At 43.3% G+C, this 18,681-nt stretch overlaps 1 protein-coding gene across 4 annotated transcripts in view; it reads left to right on the forward strand.

Moving 5' to 3' along the window:
• The window catches only part of TIMM44 (translocase of inner mitochondrial membrane 44), a 66,660-nt gene that overhangs the window by 33,602 nt on the left and 14,377 nt on the right, over positions 1-18,681 (forward strand). For all 4 annotated transcript variants that reach the window (XR_003997481.1, XM_030540378.1, XM_030540379.1 and 1 more), the window contains 6 exons: positions 128-213; positions 2,878-2,970; positions 3,332-3,456; positions 5,286-5,336; positions 7,349-7,438; positions 17,316-17,426. Coding sequence is in view for 3 of the 4 variants with exons in the window: in XM_030540378.1 (XP_030396238.1) it covers positions 128-213; positions 2,878-2,970; positions 3,332-3,456; positions 5,286-5,336; positions 7,349-7,438; positions 17,316-17,426 (556 nt within the window). In the remaining variant the exon portion in view is untranslated. The remainder of the gene's footprint in view (positions 1-127; positions 214-2,877; positions 2,971-3,331; positions 3,457-5,285; positions 5,337-7,348; positions 7,439-17,315; positions 17,427-18,681) is intronic.

Raw genomic sequence — 18,681 nt, forward strand, 5'->3', positions numbered from 1 at the left:
GGTGTCACATGCAGTCTGCACAGGATGCTGCACAGTGAATGGTCATCACTATCTTTCTCCTTGTCTCCAGTCTCATTAAGAGCTTGGCTGTTGATTCATGAAATACTTGCCTTTTGCTCTTCCCTAGGGAGGCAATGGGTGTGGTGCTGCACAAGGATTCCAAATGGTATCAGCAGTGGAAAGACTTCAAGGACAACAATGTGGTCTTCAATAGTAAGTGTTCGCAAGGCTTAAGGAACAGAACCTTATTTCCAGTTACCTCTGCTCTCTTACCACCTGGGCTCTGATGCCATCTGTGCAACCAGTCTTAACATAATATAAATCATGGCCATTTTTGTCATTGCTGTTGTTGCGAGGCGGTGTGAGATGGAAAGTAGGTGTAGCTGCTGACACTGCAGTTATTCCAGGTTGCTCTATCTGTGCTGGGACACGCCCCCGCAGTCTTTAACAGAAAGAGATTTTCTCACTGCTCCCAGTTCTTGAAATCTGAATTCTCCACTGCATACTTCCATCTTGTAGATGGCTGTGACCGACAGCTGTAAGAGTACTGAACTCTGAACGTGGTCCTTCTAATCAGATGCATCCTGGCACTGAGGAGCAGCCAGAGCCCTGTGTACAACCTGTGAGTGGCATGAAGCCTGTGACTTGTATAATCTGAGAGTGGGCAGACACTGGGCTTCTTTCTGACACAAAGCATATGCCACAGAGTCTTGCCTGCAGCAATCCAAGTTCTTTTTTTGAATTAGTCCCATCTGTGGAATTGTGGGCATTTCACCTCTTTTTTTGGACTGTTTGTAATCCCAGTTTCCCATCAGCACCATTAGCTGTCTATGTTGCATCCTGTGCTTATTGGGTAATACATTGTAAGAGTCTGGCTTGTTAGTAAGGCTGAAAGGAGTAAAGAGAGCACGCTGAAGACATAATATTTCAATAATCCAAAATAACTGGACCAAAGAAGGCTGCTTGGTGTCCAGCTTGCTCCTGTGTTTTCCAAGATAAATCACAAAATCCTTTAACCTCTCCATTGCTCTGACTGTTAAGAATTTTTCCTAATATTTAGCCTGAATATTTCCTTATCTTTTTGCTCACTTGCTCCTTGTCCCACTCTCTTGTGAGACAGGATTCTCTTGAAAGTATTCAGTGGTTGCCCTGACGATCTCCCAGAATAATCTCTGCTAGACAATACATTTAGCTCCTTCAGACTCCCCTCATGTTACACAGATTGTGCAGTGATTGGAGATTAATTGCTTCTTTAGAATCGTAGAGTTAGAAGCGACTGCAAGGCTCATCTAGTCTAACCCCCACCAAGATGCAGGATTGTTGTCCTTTTCTCTAGTTTTTTCTGTATCCTTCCTGAACTGTGGGATCCAGAGCAACACGCAGCATTGCAGGTGGGGTTGTACCCAGGCGATGTAGAGCAGAGCTAGTTGTTGCTCCCTTTATATACTGTGTATGGTATATATGAAGATATCAGATAGAAAACTAGTTTTTATAAGGAGTAAGATTCAGAGCTTAAGTCAACCATTGACTAATGTGCTTTGGGAAGAAACCTCCACCGTGGGTAGGTTTTCCCATAACTACTTAATGCAGCTTCTTCTATAACTAGCTGCTGTGAGAAAGAGAATACTGGGCTAGATGGGATACTGGTCTGATGTGGTGTGGCAGTTTTAATCTGTTCTTGCAGTGGGATTACACTGTAAATTCCATGCTTTTTTTAACACTTGCTTCTGTATCTATCTTGGAAACTCTGCTTTGCAGGAGCTCATCTTCCTTCCTTCCTTCCTTCCTTCCACTAATGCCCACCCTTCTGATCTCTGGTTTCCTAAGAACAGCTACAAAGAGCTGTAGCAGAGGGGTGGATATTTCCCCTTCATCCCAGGAGATTTATTTTTGTTTTAGACTTTATCTTTGTCCTCGAGGTTTGGGAATGCATTGCTGCTTAGAACCTTGTTGTCCTTGCACTACAGTAGAACCTCAGAATTATGAACACCTCCAAAATGGAGGTTATTCATAACTCTGAAATGTTTGTAACTCTGAACAAAATGCTGTAGTTGTTCTTTCAAAAATTTACAACTGAACATTGACTTAATACAGCTTTGAAACCTTATTGTGCAGAAGGAAAATGCTGCTTTCCTTTTCTTTTTTTGGTAGTTTACATTTAACACAGCACTGTACTGTTTGCTTTTTTAATTTTTCCTCTTTCTCTTTTGGTCTCTGCTATTGCCTGATTGTGCATTTCCAGTTCCAAATGAGGTGTGTGGTTGACTGGTCAGTTCGTAACTCTGGTGTTTGTAACTCTGAGGTTCTACTGTACGTTCCCAGACATAAATCAGCAAGGTTTTCTTTGGATCAGGAACCTGCTGAAAGGTGTTGGCCTAATGTTAGTATCCTGCACTACCACTGACGTGGTTTTGGATTATGTTCCTGGACACTGGCTTTCAGGGTGCAAGTGGTGTGCTGTGGGGAGGGATGGAAGGCCTTTGACCTATGCTGTAACCTGCTGGGATGATTCAGGAACACTTTGCTGAGTTGGCAGATACTTTAATTCTCCTAGGCCAGAAGTATGACAGCTGTATGATCTTTGGGCTCTGATGCTCATGCAGAGGAGAAGCCAATCTGTAAAAGCTATGGAAAAAGATTAATGGTTAAGATAATTTATCCCTAACTGTGGGAAAGTAATGACAAAAAAAACTCTTATCACCAAAGTATTGAAATATATTAAATCATACGACTGATCTGGAAAAGATTTCATAGGTAAAGTCCAAACCCCTCAATCAGACCTGTCCAGTCTTACACTTGAACATGCTAATTCCAGTTTAAGATGCACAAAAGAGTGACATGGCAAGGCAATGACGCTGATCTCCCCTCTTCTTTCAGGGTTCTTTGAAATGAAGATGAAGTATGATGAAAGCGATAATGTCTTCATTCGGGCATCCAGAGCTGTTACGGACAAAGTCACCGATTTAATAGGTACTATTTCATCTTTGTTGAGAAGAGTCTTTCGAGGGTTACATGATACGTAGCTGAGACTCAGGATTAATGATGGGAGTATTAGTGCTGTTGCCTTCAATGTATTACTAGCCTCTGGGAAGGAATTTGGGGCTTCCTGATATTTTGCATATACGTATTGTGTCTTGTGGAATGTAGCAACCAGCCACTGGCTCAGGAGTGGGCAGTAATGACAAATGAGGATAAAATTAATACCCCAAACACGTTTAGCTCTCCTGGCAGAACTGACCTATGTGATAGATATGTGAAGGCTGCATGTCTCCCTTACCTTTTGGCAACACTTGTGCCAACAAACACTCATTGAATTGAATTGCCTTGTCAGGTGGGCTGTTCTCGAAGACAGAAATGTCAGAGGTTTTGACAGAGATTCTCAAAGTGGACCCAGCTTTTGACAAGGATCGGTTTCTAAAGCAATGTGAGAACGACATAATCCCCAATGTCCTGGAGGTGAGTTAGAGGGGCTGGGACATGACGCACTTATTTCTGCCCTTAAAGTCTCTCAGAAAGCTTCCAACGCAGTCTGTTTGATTTTGCTAAAGTGCCTGGTTGACTGGCTTTTTGCCTCTCAATCTCAGGGTTCCAGCCCAGCGTAAGTAACCGGAAGAAATGACTTAGCGTAAGGAGTGATGAATCTCAGGTCAGGAGAGCCACCCCACCCAGTCTAGAAGTTTTTAGGCCCTGACCAGACTGGAAAACAAACTGCCTCTCTCCCTGAGTGACAAATGCTAAGAGCTCCAGAGGGACCTAACACAGTTAGATGAATGGGTAGTATTGTATGCAGTGTTGCTATAGCTGTGTTGGTCCCAGGTTATTAGAGACAAGGTGGGTGAAATAATATCTTTTACTGGACCAACTTCTGTTACTGAACGAAACAAGCTTTCAATCTAACAGAGATCTCTTCTGCAAGTCTGGATCTGAACTGGACCAGACCTGAAGAAGAGCTCTGTGTGAGCTCTAAAACTTGTCTTTCACCAACAGAAGTTTATCCAATAAAAGATACTACCTCGTTCTGGGTAGTACAACGACAGACAATATATAGTGTTGACAAGCAGGATGGCAAAATGAATTACAGGTTTGAAAGGACTTTGTAAAGAGAAGTTGAAAAGATTGGGATTGTTTAGTTTAGAGAAGGAAAATGAGTGGTATATAAACCCATGGATGTTAGACTAAATAAGAATGCTATTCTTTATTTCTCATGATCTTAGAACAGGGAGACGTGCAATTATAGTGCAAGCGGCGTATTTAAAACTGATAAAAGGAAATACTCCTTAACACATTTCATAGTTTGTCTGGAGCTCGCGGCCATAAGAGCTCATTGAGCCAGTTGCTTAGGATGATTCAAAAAATGATTTGATGTTTATGGGTAAGCAGGACATCCACAGTGAGGAGGTGGTATATTTTGAAAGCAGATGTTGTGCGGTCAAATCTGTGTGTAATAACTGATCAGTTGAGTGTGTCTCAAACTGGTTAAACACATAGCTATATCTGTAGTGTAGACAGAGCCGAAAACTAAAGAATATAGGAATTGTGACACAGGATTGGACCGCCTTTTATCCTGCTTCTAACAGCGGCCAATGCTAAATGCTTCAAGGAAGGTGCAGAAACCCTTAGATGGACACTTATAGAATAGACTGCCCATGGAGAAGGGTCTTTTTAACCTCAGGCAGTAAGGCTTATGACTTTAAGCTTGGAGATTTATTATATCTATTGCAATGAAAGTTATCCTGCCTAATGGAACTCTGGATGTTTATCTCTCTCTCTCTCTCTCTCGTTCTCTCTTGAATCCAGCTAATTTCTTGGTTTCAATAATATCTTATAGGAGTAGGTGCCACAAATTAATTAAGCAATATTTTTTAAAAAAATCCTTGCATTAGTTGAAAATATATTATTGCCTTTCAGTTTAACTGAATGTGCCACTGTTTGACCTTTTGCCATGTTGAAAATTGACCATTTGTTCCTACTGTTTGCACCTGCGTCTGTGTTCCTGCTAAAATACATTTCCCCAAACTTGAAAATTGCTCAGAGTTTGGTGCATGTTACCTACTTAAGCCTAAGATCTGTGATTATCTCAAGCAGTATGTATTTATAGGTACTTCTGTACTGCTCATCACCTTAGTGTCTGAAATTTCATCGCACTCCGTGTCGAGGCAGGTTAGGTGAATGGTGTCGTGGCATAATATAGGATTTAAAGAAGGTCACTTTTCAAGAGCTAATAGTCTGACAGATTTTTTAAACGTTCCCTTGTTTGTATTGCTTATTTATTACTTCCTCTTTAGGCTATGATATCTGGAGACCTGGATGTCCTCAAAGATTGGTGCTATGAAGCAGTAAGTATAAATATTAATAATAGGTCTCTAAAAGCTGGGATTCACCTCTGGTGTTAATTTTGGGCCTGAAATGTCCCAAGATTAGGTTCAGCATGGCCCTAATCTTGGCCAAACAGTCACCATCCCCATTATGATATTGCTGTGTGCCTTGTCCTTCCTTTCCCCCGCCCCTCCCTCATGTTTGTCCCCTTCGTTTGGTCTCCTGAGAAACAGCTGCCTTGATCTTGTCTGCTATAAAATAGTAAATGTTTTCCCAGGTGTCTACTATGAGAGAATTTCAGCATTGGGTCTGCTTCTTTAAACACAAATGTATGTAAACTGTATCTGATCTGTAACTTCAGCAATAGCTCCATCATCACATTTTTTTAAGTTTGTAGAAGCAATCTTTGTCTGGAGATTCGTTTATTCTTGTCCTTTAAATGCCGTCTGTTTCTGCTGCCCGTCCTGCTCCAGAATAATTGGGCTGTTGACAATGCACAGAAAATTGTATCCTTTTGTTAAAAAGGAAATCTAATTGCTCAACATTTTTAATGTTTTAAAGTTGCATCAATTTCCACCACAAGAGGTCTGGAAATTCACATAAACCAGATAAGCTTGTGCAGGGAATCTTCTGCATTTTGAACTGGGCAGATCCTTTTCATAGGGCTTCAGTCTCTTTTGATTGTTTGTGTCTTTATTTAGAATAAAACCATCAATGCTGTGATATAACAGAGTGGGATGTTTAAAGCCGTGTGCAAGCATTTCAGCACTGATTTTAAGTACTTTAGTTTACTCTGTAGACCAGCCCTCTTGAAAAGTTTGTAGTGGAGGCAGCAGGCTTACCCCCATGCCTGAAATATTGAGAGGCAAGCGTTTCCTACATGTTTTATTTTAAACTTAAAACTAGCCAAGTTGAGAGTCCAGCTGCAAAACCAGCTGAAGAAATGAATGAGTGTCCCATTGATGGGAGAATCTAGGACATCATGGGGGAAGGTCTCAAATGCAATTGTGCAAATCACTATTTGTAGCAAACCAGCACCATTAGCTAATTTATAGAGAACAAAGGAAATAGCCATTCCCAGGGATGGTCTCAAACTCTCATAAGGTATAACAGGAAGAGAACAAATTACTCCCTCTAAAACTTTTCTGACTCTGCCTTATTTGTTGTGCTAATGATTCATCCTTTGTGAAAGTCCAGGATAATAAATTTAGTGCAGACTTCTGTGCGTATAATAACTCCAATAAACAACTGACCAATATTCAAATCAGGTTTGAGAATAACTAAATACCACCCACTAGCTCTCAGGGTGCAGTTCTTGGTTCAGTAAGGTTTCCCTGTCTAATCTCTCTTCAGAACCTTCTGCTTTGACTCATGTTAGTCTAACCTCCTTACCAGTAAGCTTCTGCAGGATATTTGCACTTTTAGGATTTGTGATGAAGATTAGAAGCTTTTCAAGACACAGACTGTGCCTTCCTTTTTGTTTGACCGACACCTAGTATATTGCTGGAAGCAAATAGCAATTCAGCATCTAGGACAACAGTTTTTGATGCATAAATAATAATGAAGCATTTGCGTCTAAAAAGGAGCCAGGAAAAATTTGGCTAATCTCCAAGTTCCGTTTACTGGGGAAATGGCTAGAAAGTTCACTTGCTTTCCGGATTGTTTCCATGTTTGCTGTCAGATCAGAACTGTAAATACTTTGGCTAGCGGGTGCTCTCAATGCATTTGTTCTGTGTCATTAATTATATGCCTACTGTTATGTCCAGCTGCATGACAGAGGGAGTCCCAGAGAGGGCTGGATTGTGAGGAACTCCCACCCCCCATGAGCATTTAATGAAACAACCTGATATTTACATGAATATGGTAATCAGCATATTTGCAAAGAACTGAGATTGTTCAGGGTGTTCATTTTGGATTGTTTCTTTTGAAATGTTCACTGTAAGGAATCCTCCCTCTTCCTTTCCTTTGTCACTGATTTCCTAGGATATGAAAAGTTCAAACATGTAACCAAAGTTTATATTGCTTTATTTAGACTTACAGTCAGCTTGCTCATCCAATCCAACAAGCCAAAGCAATGGGTCTCCTGTTCCACTCCAGAATTCTTGACATTGACAACATTGATGTAAGTTTCCCATTTTCTGTTCCTCCTGGGAGGTGGGTCAAATCCTGAGCTCCGGCTCAGACTTGCCTTCTCACATGGGCACATTCCTATTGGCATTATAGCAGTATGTAGAGGCTCCAGCTGAGATCAGTGCTCCACTGTGCTAGGTGCTGTACATACACATAGCGAGAGACAGTTCCTACCTGAAGAGTTTATGATCTAAACTGACAAAACACACAGGATGGGAAGAGACTCAGTACCACATCACAGTACCTCTCAGGAACTTCACTGGTAGTTTGCATCTGAAAGACCTCAAAATGTGGCCCGGTATCATTACTTTACGGTTTAATAAATTGCCTAGAAAAGACTCCTTTTTTACAGTTCTGTGGGGTTTGGGGATGGTTTAAGGCTGCTGGTTTATGCTAGGTTTTACACCACTGCTATCTTACTGTTCTTGGGGTTTCCATTTCTCTCAGGGCTGGTCTACACTAGGGGGGGAAATCGATCTAAGATACGCAACTTCAGCTACGTGAATAGCGTAACTGAAGTCAAAGTATCTTAGATCGAGTTACCTACTGTCCTAACGGCGCGGGATCGATGTCCGCGGCTTCCCCTGTCAACTCCGCTACTGCCGTTCGTGTTGGTGGAGTTCTGGAGTCAACAGGAGCTCGTTCGGGGATCGAGATATCGCTTCTAGATGAGACGCGATATATCAATCCCCGAGAAATCGATTGCTACCCGCCGATATGGCAGGTAGTGAAGACGTAGCCTCAGAAAATGCTGCGTTCAGTAAAATTGATGCTGCTTTATTTACATCTAAAATACAGTTTTATGATGCCTGGGTATTTGTGATTCCCTGGGTGTATGTAAAGGGGGTTTTCTTCTTCTTCAGCAAGTATTTCACACGTGGTGTGACTCACCCCTTCCACAGCTGCTCTAGAGTTTGCCACTAATCTTGCTAACATCAAGATGCAGAACCAGGGAGAAATACAGCAACTGACAGAGGCTGTGGGAGAGGATCACTGAGTTTGCTTCTTAGCAGCAGTATCCTGCTCTGTTAGCAGTTCCATTGTGTGAAACATCCCAGAGGGAGCTCTGTTCTGACGCTTGTAATTTTCTGCTTAGCCACTGGCCCAGTGAGAGAGAGTTGTGATAAAATCCTGGTTACAGACTGCAGGAGTCCCAGTGCCATTCCTGCAAAGGCACCTTGGTGTAACTCTATACCCAGGCAATTTAGAAGGACAAAAGATACAGGCAGATATCACTGACCCCGTGCGTGTGTGCAGATGGCTCATTGTGAATGATCATTCTTGGTGAATGTTTTAGTGGATCAGGTTCATGCAATACAGGAAAACCTGCCTGAGAGAAATTACTGTAATTCCCAGAGACTTTTGTTGGGGATGGAGGTTTATGGTTGTTTTCTGTTTTCTTACTACATGCAGTATCAGATATGGAATCAGTGGTTAAATATATTTATGGATTGACCTCTCCTTCCAAACTAAAGCAGATGTTTTCATTAGATGGAGAACATAAGTTGTTAATGATACAGAAATTGCAACAGTATTCAGTAAATATTTCTGTTCTATATTTGGAAAGAAGCATGATGCACTCATATAATCTGAGGATGATGAAGTACTTTCTAGTCAATTAGTAACTGAGGAGGATGTTAGACAATGTCTACAAGGTGAGGAATAAACATTTTAAATTAACAGGCCCAGATAATCAGCCTCCAAGATTCCTAAAAGAGCTGACTGAGGAGATCTGTGGCCGGCTGACGTTAATTTTTATTAAATCTTGGGATACTGGGGAACTTCCAGAAGACTGGAAGAGTGCTAATGTTGTGGCAGTATTCAAAAGGACAAGCAGGATGACTCAAGTAACTGTAGGCTGGTTAGCCTAACATCAATCCCAGACAAAATAGAGAAGCTGATATGGGATTCAGTGAATCAAGAATTACAGGATAGCAATATAATTTGTACTAGTCAACATGGTTTTATGGAAAATAGGTCTTATAATCTCATCAGAGAATGAAATCAGGTTTCACAAGTTTGTTTGATAGCTGTGTAGATGTAATATACGTACTTTTAAAAGGATTTGTACGCACAGTATTCTGATTAAAAAATACTAGTATACCATACTAAAATAAAACACCCTTCACTTCCTTCTCACCACCAGTGGCTGGAATCAGAGCTCTGTGGTTTTCACTACACAATTCCTCAATTCCTTTTCTGTTACTGAGAGTTTTCTCTGTATGTAGTTGTATAGTTAGTACCCTACTTAGTTGCCCCGTGTGATACCCTTACCCCAGGGTTCAGATATTGACCATCTTCGGGGAAAGAGGGAGAAAGGAGGCGATCCTCATTAGTGATCCCCCCAAACAATGTGCTTGTTCTATTTGGGTGAGGGTCGCACCAAGGAACAGTGTTCAATTTTGTAAATTGTTCACTAAAAGGACTCAGGTGGCTAGAGGCCTTCGGTGTTGAGCAGCCGTGAGGCCAGGTTCAGCTCCACGTCCTGCATCAGATTGGAGGTTGCCCTCTTGCTCAGTGACTGATGCTGTCTGCATTCCAGGGCTGGCATCTCTCCAAAGAGGTGAAGAAGCTGTTTGACTCCTCAAGTGCGTTGGTGGAAGAGGTCTCATAAGGCCAATCGGGACCTCTCCAGGTCTCATGGAGATTCTTGCTCTTCGTCTAAAAGTAGTATGGACTGACGCTGTGCTATTGCTGGCACACAGGATGGAGCAGGTCCTTCAGACTGCTCCCTGGTACAGTCAGAGTTCCTGCACAAGAATACTCTCAAACTACTGGATATCCTTTAGCCATCTACTCCAGGAAGGGTAGGCCTCTGTATTAATGATGTGCTCCTAGAGCCTGCAAAGGTTCTTTGGAGTACTCTGGCTTCAATGCTGCCTGGTGCAAAGTGTTTGGAGAACCACTATTTTGTACGTGTGCAGGGTTTTGAAGGCTTCTATTCTCTCCCACTCCCTGATTCCTTGGTTGTGACTGCCGGGAATGATAGAGCCCAGCAGGGCAGGTGTAAGTCTTCATCCAAGGACAGGGAGTCCAAGAGGGTGGACTTAGTGGATTGGAAAATATATACTTCCTCTTCCCTGCAAATGTATATTGTGAACTAGCAGTCATTGCTGTCCAAGTACAATGTTATTAATTTGATAGCTATGTCTAAATTTGTAGACCTGTTACATGAAACCTCCAGGGAGGAATTTTGAGCGTTGATAGTTGAGGCCTGTTTGGTCGCCAAGACATCCTTGCAATTGGCTGAGGACATGGCAGATACGTTGGCCAGAGTTTGAGAGCACTTCTGCCTTCAGACTATTTTCAGGCAGTTTGTCCTCGTGTGGAGCTGCACTCTGAGCCTGCAGCTTGAATGTGCCTAAGGCTGTTGGATCACATGGCTGCTTGCATGTAGGTGGCCTAATTTACCTGGCAAATTAGGCCACCTGCATGCAAGCAGCCATGTGATCCAACAGCCTTAGGCACATTAATAACATTGTACTTGGACAGCAATGATTGCTCTTTCACAATATACATTTGCAGGGAAGAGGAAGTATAGATTTTCCAATCCATTAAGTCCACCCTCTTGGACTCCCTGTCCTTGGATGAAGACTTATACCTGCCCTGCTGGGCTCTGTCATTCCCGGCAGTCACAACCAGGGAATCAGGAGGACCATCACTGTATGCCAGGGCATTCCCTTTGCTCGGTCATCGCTCACCAGGACCATTGTCACCGACTCCTCCTCACTTGGCTGGGGAGTGCATTTGTGGTCACTGAGAGTCCAGGGTCTATGGTCAGAACAGGAAGCTACATTTCATATCAACTTTCTGGAGCTCTGAGCCATTTACAAGGCATGTCACCTTTCGATACCAAATCGGGGGCTCAATGGATCACATTATTATGGACAATTCCACTGTGACATATTACATGAACAGACAAGGAGGAACACACTTGAATGTGCTGTGTCGGGTAGCAATCAGACTTGGCAGTTTTGCATCAGAGAGAACATTACTACTGTGGCTGATCACTTACCTGCAGCCTAGAATCAATTCACAGATCACCTCAATAGCAATTTCTTCCTGAGTCAGAAGTGGTCTCTGAAGTCCAGTGTCCTTCAGTCCATCTTTACAATTTGGGGCATTCCTATGATAAATCTGTTTGCTACAAGAGACAAGAAGAAATGTCTCTTTTTTGCTTTCAATGGGGCCTTAGTCCGGGCTCTCTGGCTAATGCCCTTCACCTGAGTTGGGAATCAGCAATCATGTATGCTTTCCCTCTGATTCCAGTCATCCCGCAGGTAATCAAACTCAAGTTGGACCATGCCAAGGTCATCCTCATTGCGCCAGCATGACCCAGGCAGCGTTGGTTTTCTGCCCTGTCATTATCGATTATCGACAGCATCCCATGTCTCTCCCACTTCATCCTCACCTGCTGACCCAGCACCACAGTCAGATCTTGTATCCTGCACTCATCTCTCTACATCTCGCTGCATGGCTGCTCTATAGTTAAATGAGGAGGAAAAATACTCTGAGGCTGTTCAACAGGTGTTGCTTAATAGTAGGAAACACTCTACTAGATTGGCCTGTTCGGCCAAATGGAAACGTTTTTGGTGTGGTCGTCTGCTAACGGTTCATCCAAGGTTGACAGGGATGCAGGACATCTTGGAGTACTTGTTGCATCTTCAGACTTCAGTTCTTCACTCAGTTCATTGAAAGGCCATCTGGCTGCAATTTTGGCATTTCATCTGCACATTCAAGGGAGACTGATATTTTCAGATGCCATGACAGTAAGGTTCTTGAACGGAATCCTTCATCGCCACCTGCTAGTGAAGAACAAGTTTCTTTGTTGGACATCAGTACAGTCGTAATGGCTCTGATGGTTTGAGTCTTTTGCATCATTATCTTTTCCTCTTCTGTGTCAAAAACTGCATTCCCGGTGGCCCTAACATCTGCAAGGAATGTGAGAGAGTTGCTGGTTTAGATGGCAGAGCCTTCTTATATGCAGCTCTCTAAAGACAAGGTGACCTTGTGGCCGCTCCTGAAGTTTTTATCTAAAGTGATGTTACAGTTTCATCTGAACCAGGCAGTGAATCAACCTGCATCTATCCTAAGCTGCATTCAGCCCTGGAGGAGCAGCATCTCCATTTGCTGGATGTCAGGTGCTGTCTGTCTTTTACCTGGACAGGACTAAACCCTTTTGTGATTAGCCTCGTCTGTTCATGTCATTTGCAGACCGGATGAAGGGACAAGCAGTCTCTTCACAGATGATCTCCTGGTGGATAACTTCCTCTATCAAGACTACATATGAAATAGCACAAGCTATGCTCCCTCAAAGGTATTTTAAGTGACCCTTCAGTACTGATATTTGCAGGGCTGCCACTTGGTCATCTGCACATATGTTTACCAACCATTATGCAATTACCATGGCATCCAGAGCAGATGCGAACTGTGGAGGAGCAGTCCTGCAGTCCTTGGTTAAGTTAGACATGGGGTTCTCAAACTGGGAGTCATGACCCGTCGAGGTCGCAAAGCAGTTACATGGTGGTCATGAGCTATCGCCTCTGTGGGGCTGACAGCCCCCTGCCGCCATTAAATTACCCTCCCCCCATTTTTAATGCATAAGGGGGGCTCACACTTGGAAGCTTATTGTGTGAAATGGGTCACTGATACAAAAAGTTTGACGACCACTGAAGTAGACTGTGGGTCCTGCTTCCTGCAGGTACTGCTTGTGAGTCAGCTGCATCTCCTCGAAGAGGAAGAAATGGTTACTTACTGTAACTGGTTCTTCGAGATGTGATGCAGACGTCTGTTCCATAGCCCACCCTCTGTCCACTCTGCATTGGAGTCTGTACTCCTGACATTGGGTGCGAAGGAACTGAGGGACGTTGGGGTGGTGCTGCCTCATATAGACAGGAGGGGGGCTACAGCCATGAGGCGCAAGCGCCACCGCCCTACAGGTACTGCTAGGCAAAATTTTCCAGCTCCTGCACACTGGATGTGCACACACTCAAGTGGAATACATGCCCGCATCACATCTCGAAGGACCACAGTTACAGTCATAACCATTTCTCATCTATGTATGTCATTATGAGACCAATGCTGGAATATTGCATCCAGTTTTAGTGTCCATATTTTTAAAAGGATGTTAAAAATTGGAGAGGGTACAGGAGAAAACCACAAATGATTTGAGGACTGGCGAACATACCTTACTGGGGGAGAAACTTAGACCTCAATTTGTTTAGCGTACCAAAAGGAAGACTGAGAAGTGACTTGATTACAGAGTGTAAGTACTTGCAAGGGGAAGAAATACTGGCTACTGAAGGGCTCTTTAATGTAACAGAGAAAAGCAGAACATGAACCAATGTCTGGGCAGGGCCGGCATTTCCATTTAGGCGGCCTAGGCAATCGCCTATGGCACCAGGAGTATTGATGGGCGGTGTTTTGCCAGAGGGGGCGGCAGGCAGCTCCGGTGGAGCTGCCGCAGTCATGCCTTCGGACGATCGGCTGCTCGCGCGGCTCCGGTGGACCTCCCGCAGGCATGACTGCGGCAGCTCCACCAGAGCCATGGGAGCAGCCGACTGTCCGCAGCCACGACTGCGGCAGCTCCACTGGAGACGCGAGACCAGCATGCAGGGCGGCGAAATTGACGTGCGCCTAGGGTGCTAAAACCCCTAGCGCTGGTCCTGTGTCTGGGAGCTGAAACCAGACAAATTCACATTAGAAATTGGATACAAATGTTTAACACTGAGGGTGATTAACCATTGGAACAAACTACCAAAGAAGTGTTGGATTCTCCATCCCCTGAGATCTTCAAATCAGAATGCCTTTCTGGAAGTTAAACGTTGGTCAGACACAAGTTGGCTCAGTACTGAAGTGTCTGGGTGAAATTCTTCTGTTGACCTAGCTACTGCTTCTCAGGTGGATTGTGTACATGAATAGGAAAACCCCTTCTGTTGATGTAGGAAGTGTCTACGCTACAAGTTCTCTAGTCGTGTGGCTGTGCTGCTCTAATACTTGTAGTGTAGACAACCTGAGAGGTACAAGACAACTTAAGCTACAGAGACCTAGTAACAGGTAACTGAACGTGCAGTATATTGGACAGGGCAAAGCCATTTGAAAAGACCAATATTTGAAAAGCCATTTTGAAAGACTGTCTACACTAGAGGCAAGGGCAAACTACCCATGTTGCTTAGGGTGCACAGTTTTTCACAGCTCTCAGCAACATAGTGAGGTTGATCTAACTTTTAAGTGTAGACCAAGCCTCAGCCAATATACAGGACTGGTAATAACCTCAGTTCTTTTCAGTTCAGTTTGAGATGTGAAGTTAGAAATACCACAGATGTATCCAAGACTCTTAGGCAAGTTTCCCTAGCAACAGAGGCCAACTGGTGGAAGGAACTGGGTAGTTTTCTCCTGTTTCCTGAACCACTAAACTGCCGCACAGCTTGTGATAGCCAATAACCTTGTGAGAGGACTATGATGGGAGCAGCACCGGGAGCTAAGGCTTGAGGCTCTTGGGTTTTGAGCTGTGGGATTCTGGGACTGGAATAGCAGCGGGCAGTTGAAGTTCATTGGCAGAGCTGCATGTGGGAAACTATTAACCCTCATAATGCCTGTGTTACACGAACTGCCAGTGTCCCACATTTCTTTTCAAAACAGGAAGAAATGGAGCTCATGGTGTTCGTTTTTCTAGTACTCATAATGCCATTGGTTGTACCTGGCAGCGGGAAACAGATGCCATAGTACTACATGGCAAATTGTGCTTTGAAAGACTGTTTGGGTTCCTCTAACTTGACTTCAGATGAGCATATTTTCTGTGAACCAATCATCATCATCATCATCATCATCATTCCCATAATCGCATTGGTCGGTGGGGCACCATCATTGATGAGCAATGCAATTCTTATAAAAGAACTGTTCCCCTCCCTCTCCTTCCAAGGCCCATATTGCCATAGTAATCTGAGGGCCTCCTGGGATACCAGACTGTCCCCTTCCATTATACCAACTCCTCTGAAATAATAGGAAACCTTTCCTGCCCTTTCTGTAACATGAGGAATTAGATATGAGTGCCAACCAAGCAGGAATCTGCCCATTACAGCTGCAATTCCCTTGATTATCTCCAGCAATAAACAATGCATTCTAATCAAATGAACTTTATTGAAGTAATAAACATATCGCTTTATTCTAAACATCTCACTTAATTTAGGAACATCCAGTATTAAGTCTGTGTCCAAGAGACATGACTTCATGGTGTGCTGAATAATAACTCCTGGGTGGGAAGTTTAGATTTATTTTCCTCCCCCTTCCGTTGCTAAATAGAACAATGTCACGGTAGCAGGACTGGAGTTCTGACTGAAGAGGCACTTTGTGTCTGTTTTCAGCCATTTACAACTTCCTTGAAATACTACCCTGGGGTTGCCTTTGTTTGTTCTTTGCCCAAAGGTGAATGGGCAAGGGGATATTTAATAACGTTCTCCTGTGACCTTTGAGCCAAAAGGTATTGTCAGACATTCTTCTGATACTTTTTTACACTCAGAAAACACTTATGTTGGCATGTACAGACAGTGTTTTAAATCAGAATGGCATCTTTGCTGTGGTTGGAAAAGAACATTTAGAATGAAAATAGCAAACTGCAGCATGTCACTTCCAAAACTGAACTGTTGTGTGTGCAAAATGATTCTCCAGATAGTGTTTTATACATATACAGTGAAGTAATGTTCCATTTGTATTTGAATATGTAATTCCCATGTACATGTGAGAAGAGTGAAACTTAAGACCAGCACTTTCAAACATAGACATTTAAATACATATTTGAGGTACCTAGACAAACATTCTAATTTTCAAAGATGCTGAGCACCCACAGCTTCCTTTGACTTCAGTGGGATTTTTTGGTGCTTAGCACCTATCAGATGAAGACCTCTTGTTTAAGTGCCTTAATATGGATTTAGATGTGCAACTTTAGGAACGCACATTTCAAAATGTTGACTTAGAAGCATGTAACATAACAAACTGACTGGAGACAGTTTTCTTTTTTACTAAAAATTAAATGCAAAAAGCCATACTAGTACAGAATTGTGATTCAAATGTAGATGTTACATACACAGCTATAATGAAATTCAGTGCACAAACTGCGGCTTATGTTAAGACAGAAAAGGTATATATACATCACCATCTGCATTAGCAGAAAATGGCAGTCCAATTGAATTCCTGAACTGGCACATGACCGTAAAGTCTGGCTTTAGACACGTGGGATGAAAGTGCTTGGAGCTGAATGTTTGTCACTGAGTAATCTGGTTCCCTGCCTCACTCCCGGCTGAGCTGCTGGGGAGGTGGCAATATGACTTATTGCTGTGCTAGAAACTTAGCGCTGGTCTACGCTACAGTCTCCCTCCCACCAATGTAAGTGCCCTACTACACCGACATAATAACTCCACCTCCACAAGAGGCGTAAGGCTTATGTCGGTTACTGACATCGGCTGTTGTCTTGTCACCTGCTGTGAAATTGACAAGAAAGCTGGGCAGCTAGAGCCTAGCTACCCCCCACTCCCCTGGAGCACTGGGCCCAGGAGCCTGTGGGGCAGCTGGACTCGTGACAGGGAGCTGCCAGTGGAGCTGAGACCAGGCTCTCTGCTCCTCACACTGCCCCTCTTAGGTCAGTGGAAGCGTTCTTGGTAAGGACATGCACCACTCGTGACTCAAGGAAGGTCATGTGGATGTACCTCACTGGCAGAATTAATGTGGTAGCTATAAGTTGACCTAATATAGCTCGAACTACCTTTCTAGTGAAGACATACTCTTAGGCTCAAGTGCAACTGGGACAGCTTCTTCTGATGTTAACATGCAGAAAGACATCTCCACTTTCTAATAGAAAATTTTTCTCATTACAGCTTGCTATGGGGAAGATGATGGAGCAGGGACCTGTATTAATTATCACTTTCCAGGCTCAACTTGTTATGGTGATTAAAAATCAGAAAGGAGAGGTGGTAGAAGGAGATCCGGTAAGTGATGCAGTCAAGGCTGATTCCCCACTCTGGCACTTTGAGTGCAGAGGTGGGGGCCCTCAAGGATTCTAGCAATAAATACTGGCCACTCCAGGCTTGTATTAAACTCCCAAGGTTACAGCTTTTCTCTGACCTTGGATGGGTAGATGCTGCCACCACCCAAGTGTGAAACCCCTTTGAGAACCCAGGAAGGCGCACTTGGGAGTTCCTTCCTGTGGGGTACCCTCAAGCCCTTTCACCCCTCACTCCCAGCCGGAGAAGAGCTGAGAAAGAACAAAGGAAATCAACTGTTGCTATCAGCTAATTAAACAACGTGTGCACAAACCTCTTAGGACAAAAATCCAATCCTGTTCTTAAAAAAGGTAAATTTTATTAAAGCAAAAAGAAAGGAAATACATCTGGAAACTCAGGCTATTGCTAGATTTAAAAAGAGCAAATAAAAGGATTATGCATCAGGAATAGATCTTGAGGTCCAGCTTAAAGGTTACAAGCAAACAAAAGCACCTGGGGTTAGCATAGAGTCATCCGCAAGCCATAAAGAAATAAAAGGAGATAAACCTGATCGTGTCTTCCCAGACATTTCCTGATCTGCTTACATAGCTGGGATTTCAAATGAGTAGTTTCTAGGTATGATACTGATGATTTTTCATGCCTGACCCCAAGCTTTTTGCAGCATAGCTTCTGTCCTGTCTCTGCTTCTGTCTGAGAATAACCACACACAGACGAAAGGGAAGTCTTGTTTCAATTTCAAAAAATTCTAGCCTTCCAATTGGTTCTTTTGACCAGGTGTCCACTCACTTCCTTTTACCTATGCATAGCAGTGATACTTTTTAGCCTTTTACAGGTAAAGCATGTAGAGAACAGCTGCTAAGGGGGATTTCATAGTTAACTGGCTGGCTGAGTCCATAAAAGGGGATTAGCACCCCCACCCTTTATTTATCACCAATACCCTGTACTGTGTGTGAAAAATGAAGTGCTTTGCAGTCAGTTCTAGTGAGATTGTGTGCATTCAATTTTAATCCAGTCATCACTGTAACACACACATCTGCCATGGAACCTGGCTAATGTTTATTTAACTAATCCATACTCTCCATAATTCACCCCCACAAACACATGCCCTCTCTGCTTCTGAGCAGAGATGAAATAGTGCTGTAGCAGGAGGTCTCATTACTTCAGTATGTTTGCTAGAACATCACTAATTAAAACTAAGCTTGTCCAATAAACGAACAAGTACATTTTTTGATGGAGAACC

Source organism: Gopherus evgoodei, chromosome 22, assembly GCF_007399415.2.
Source record: "Gopherus evgoodei ecotype Sinaloan lineage chromosome 22, rGopEvg1_v1.p, whole genome shotgun sequence".
Taxonomy (NCBI): Eukaryota; Metazoa; Chordata; order Testudines; family Testudinidae; genus Gopherus; species Gopherus evgoodei.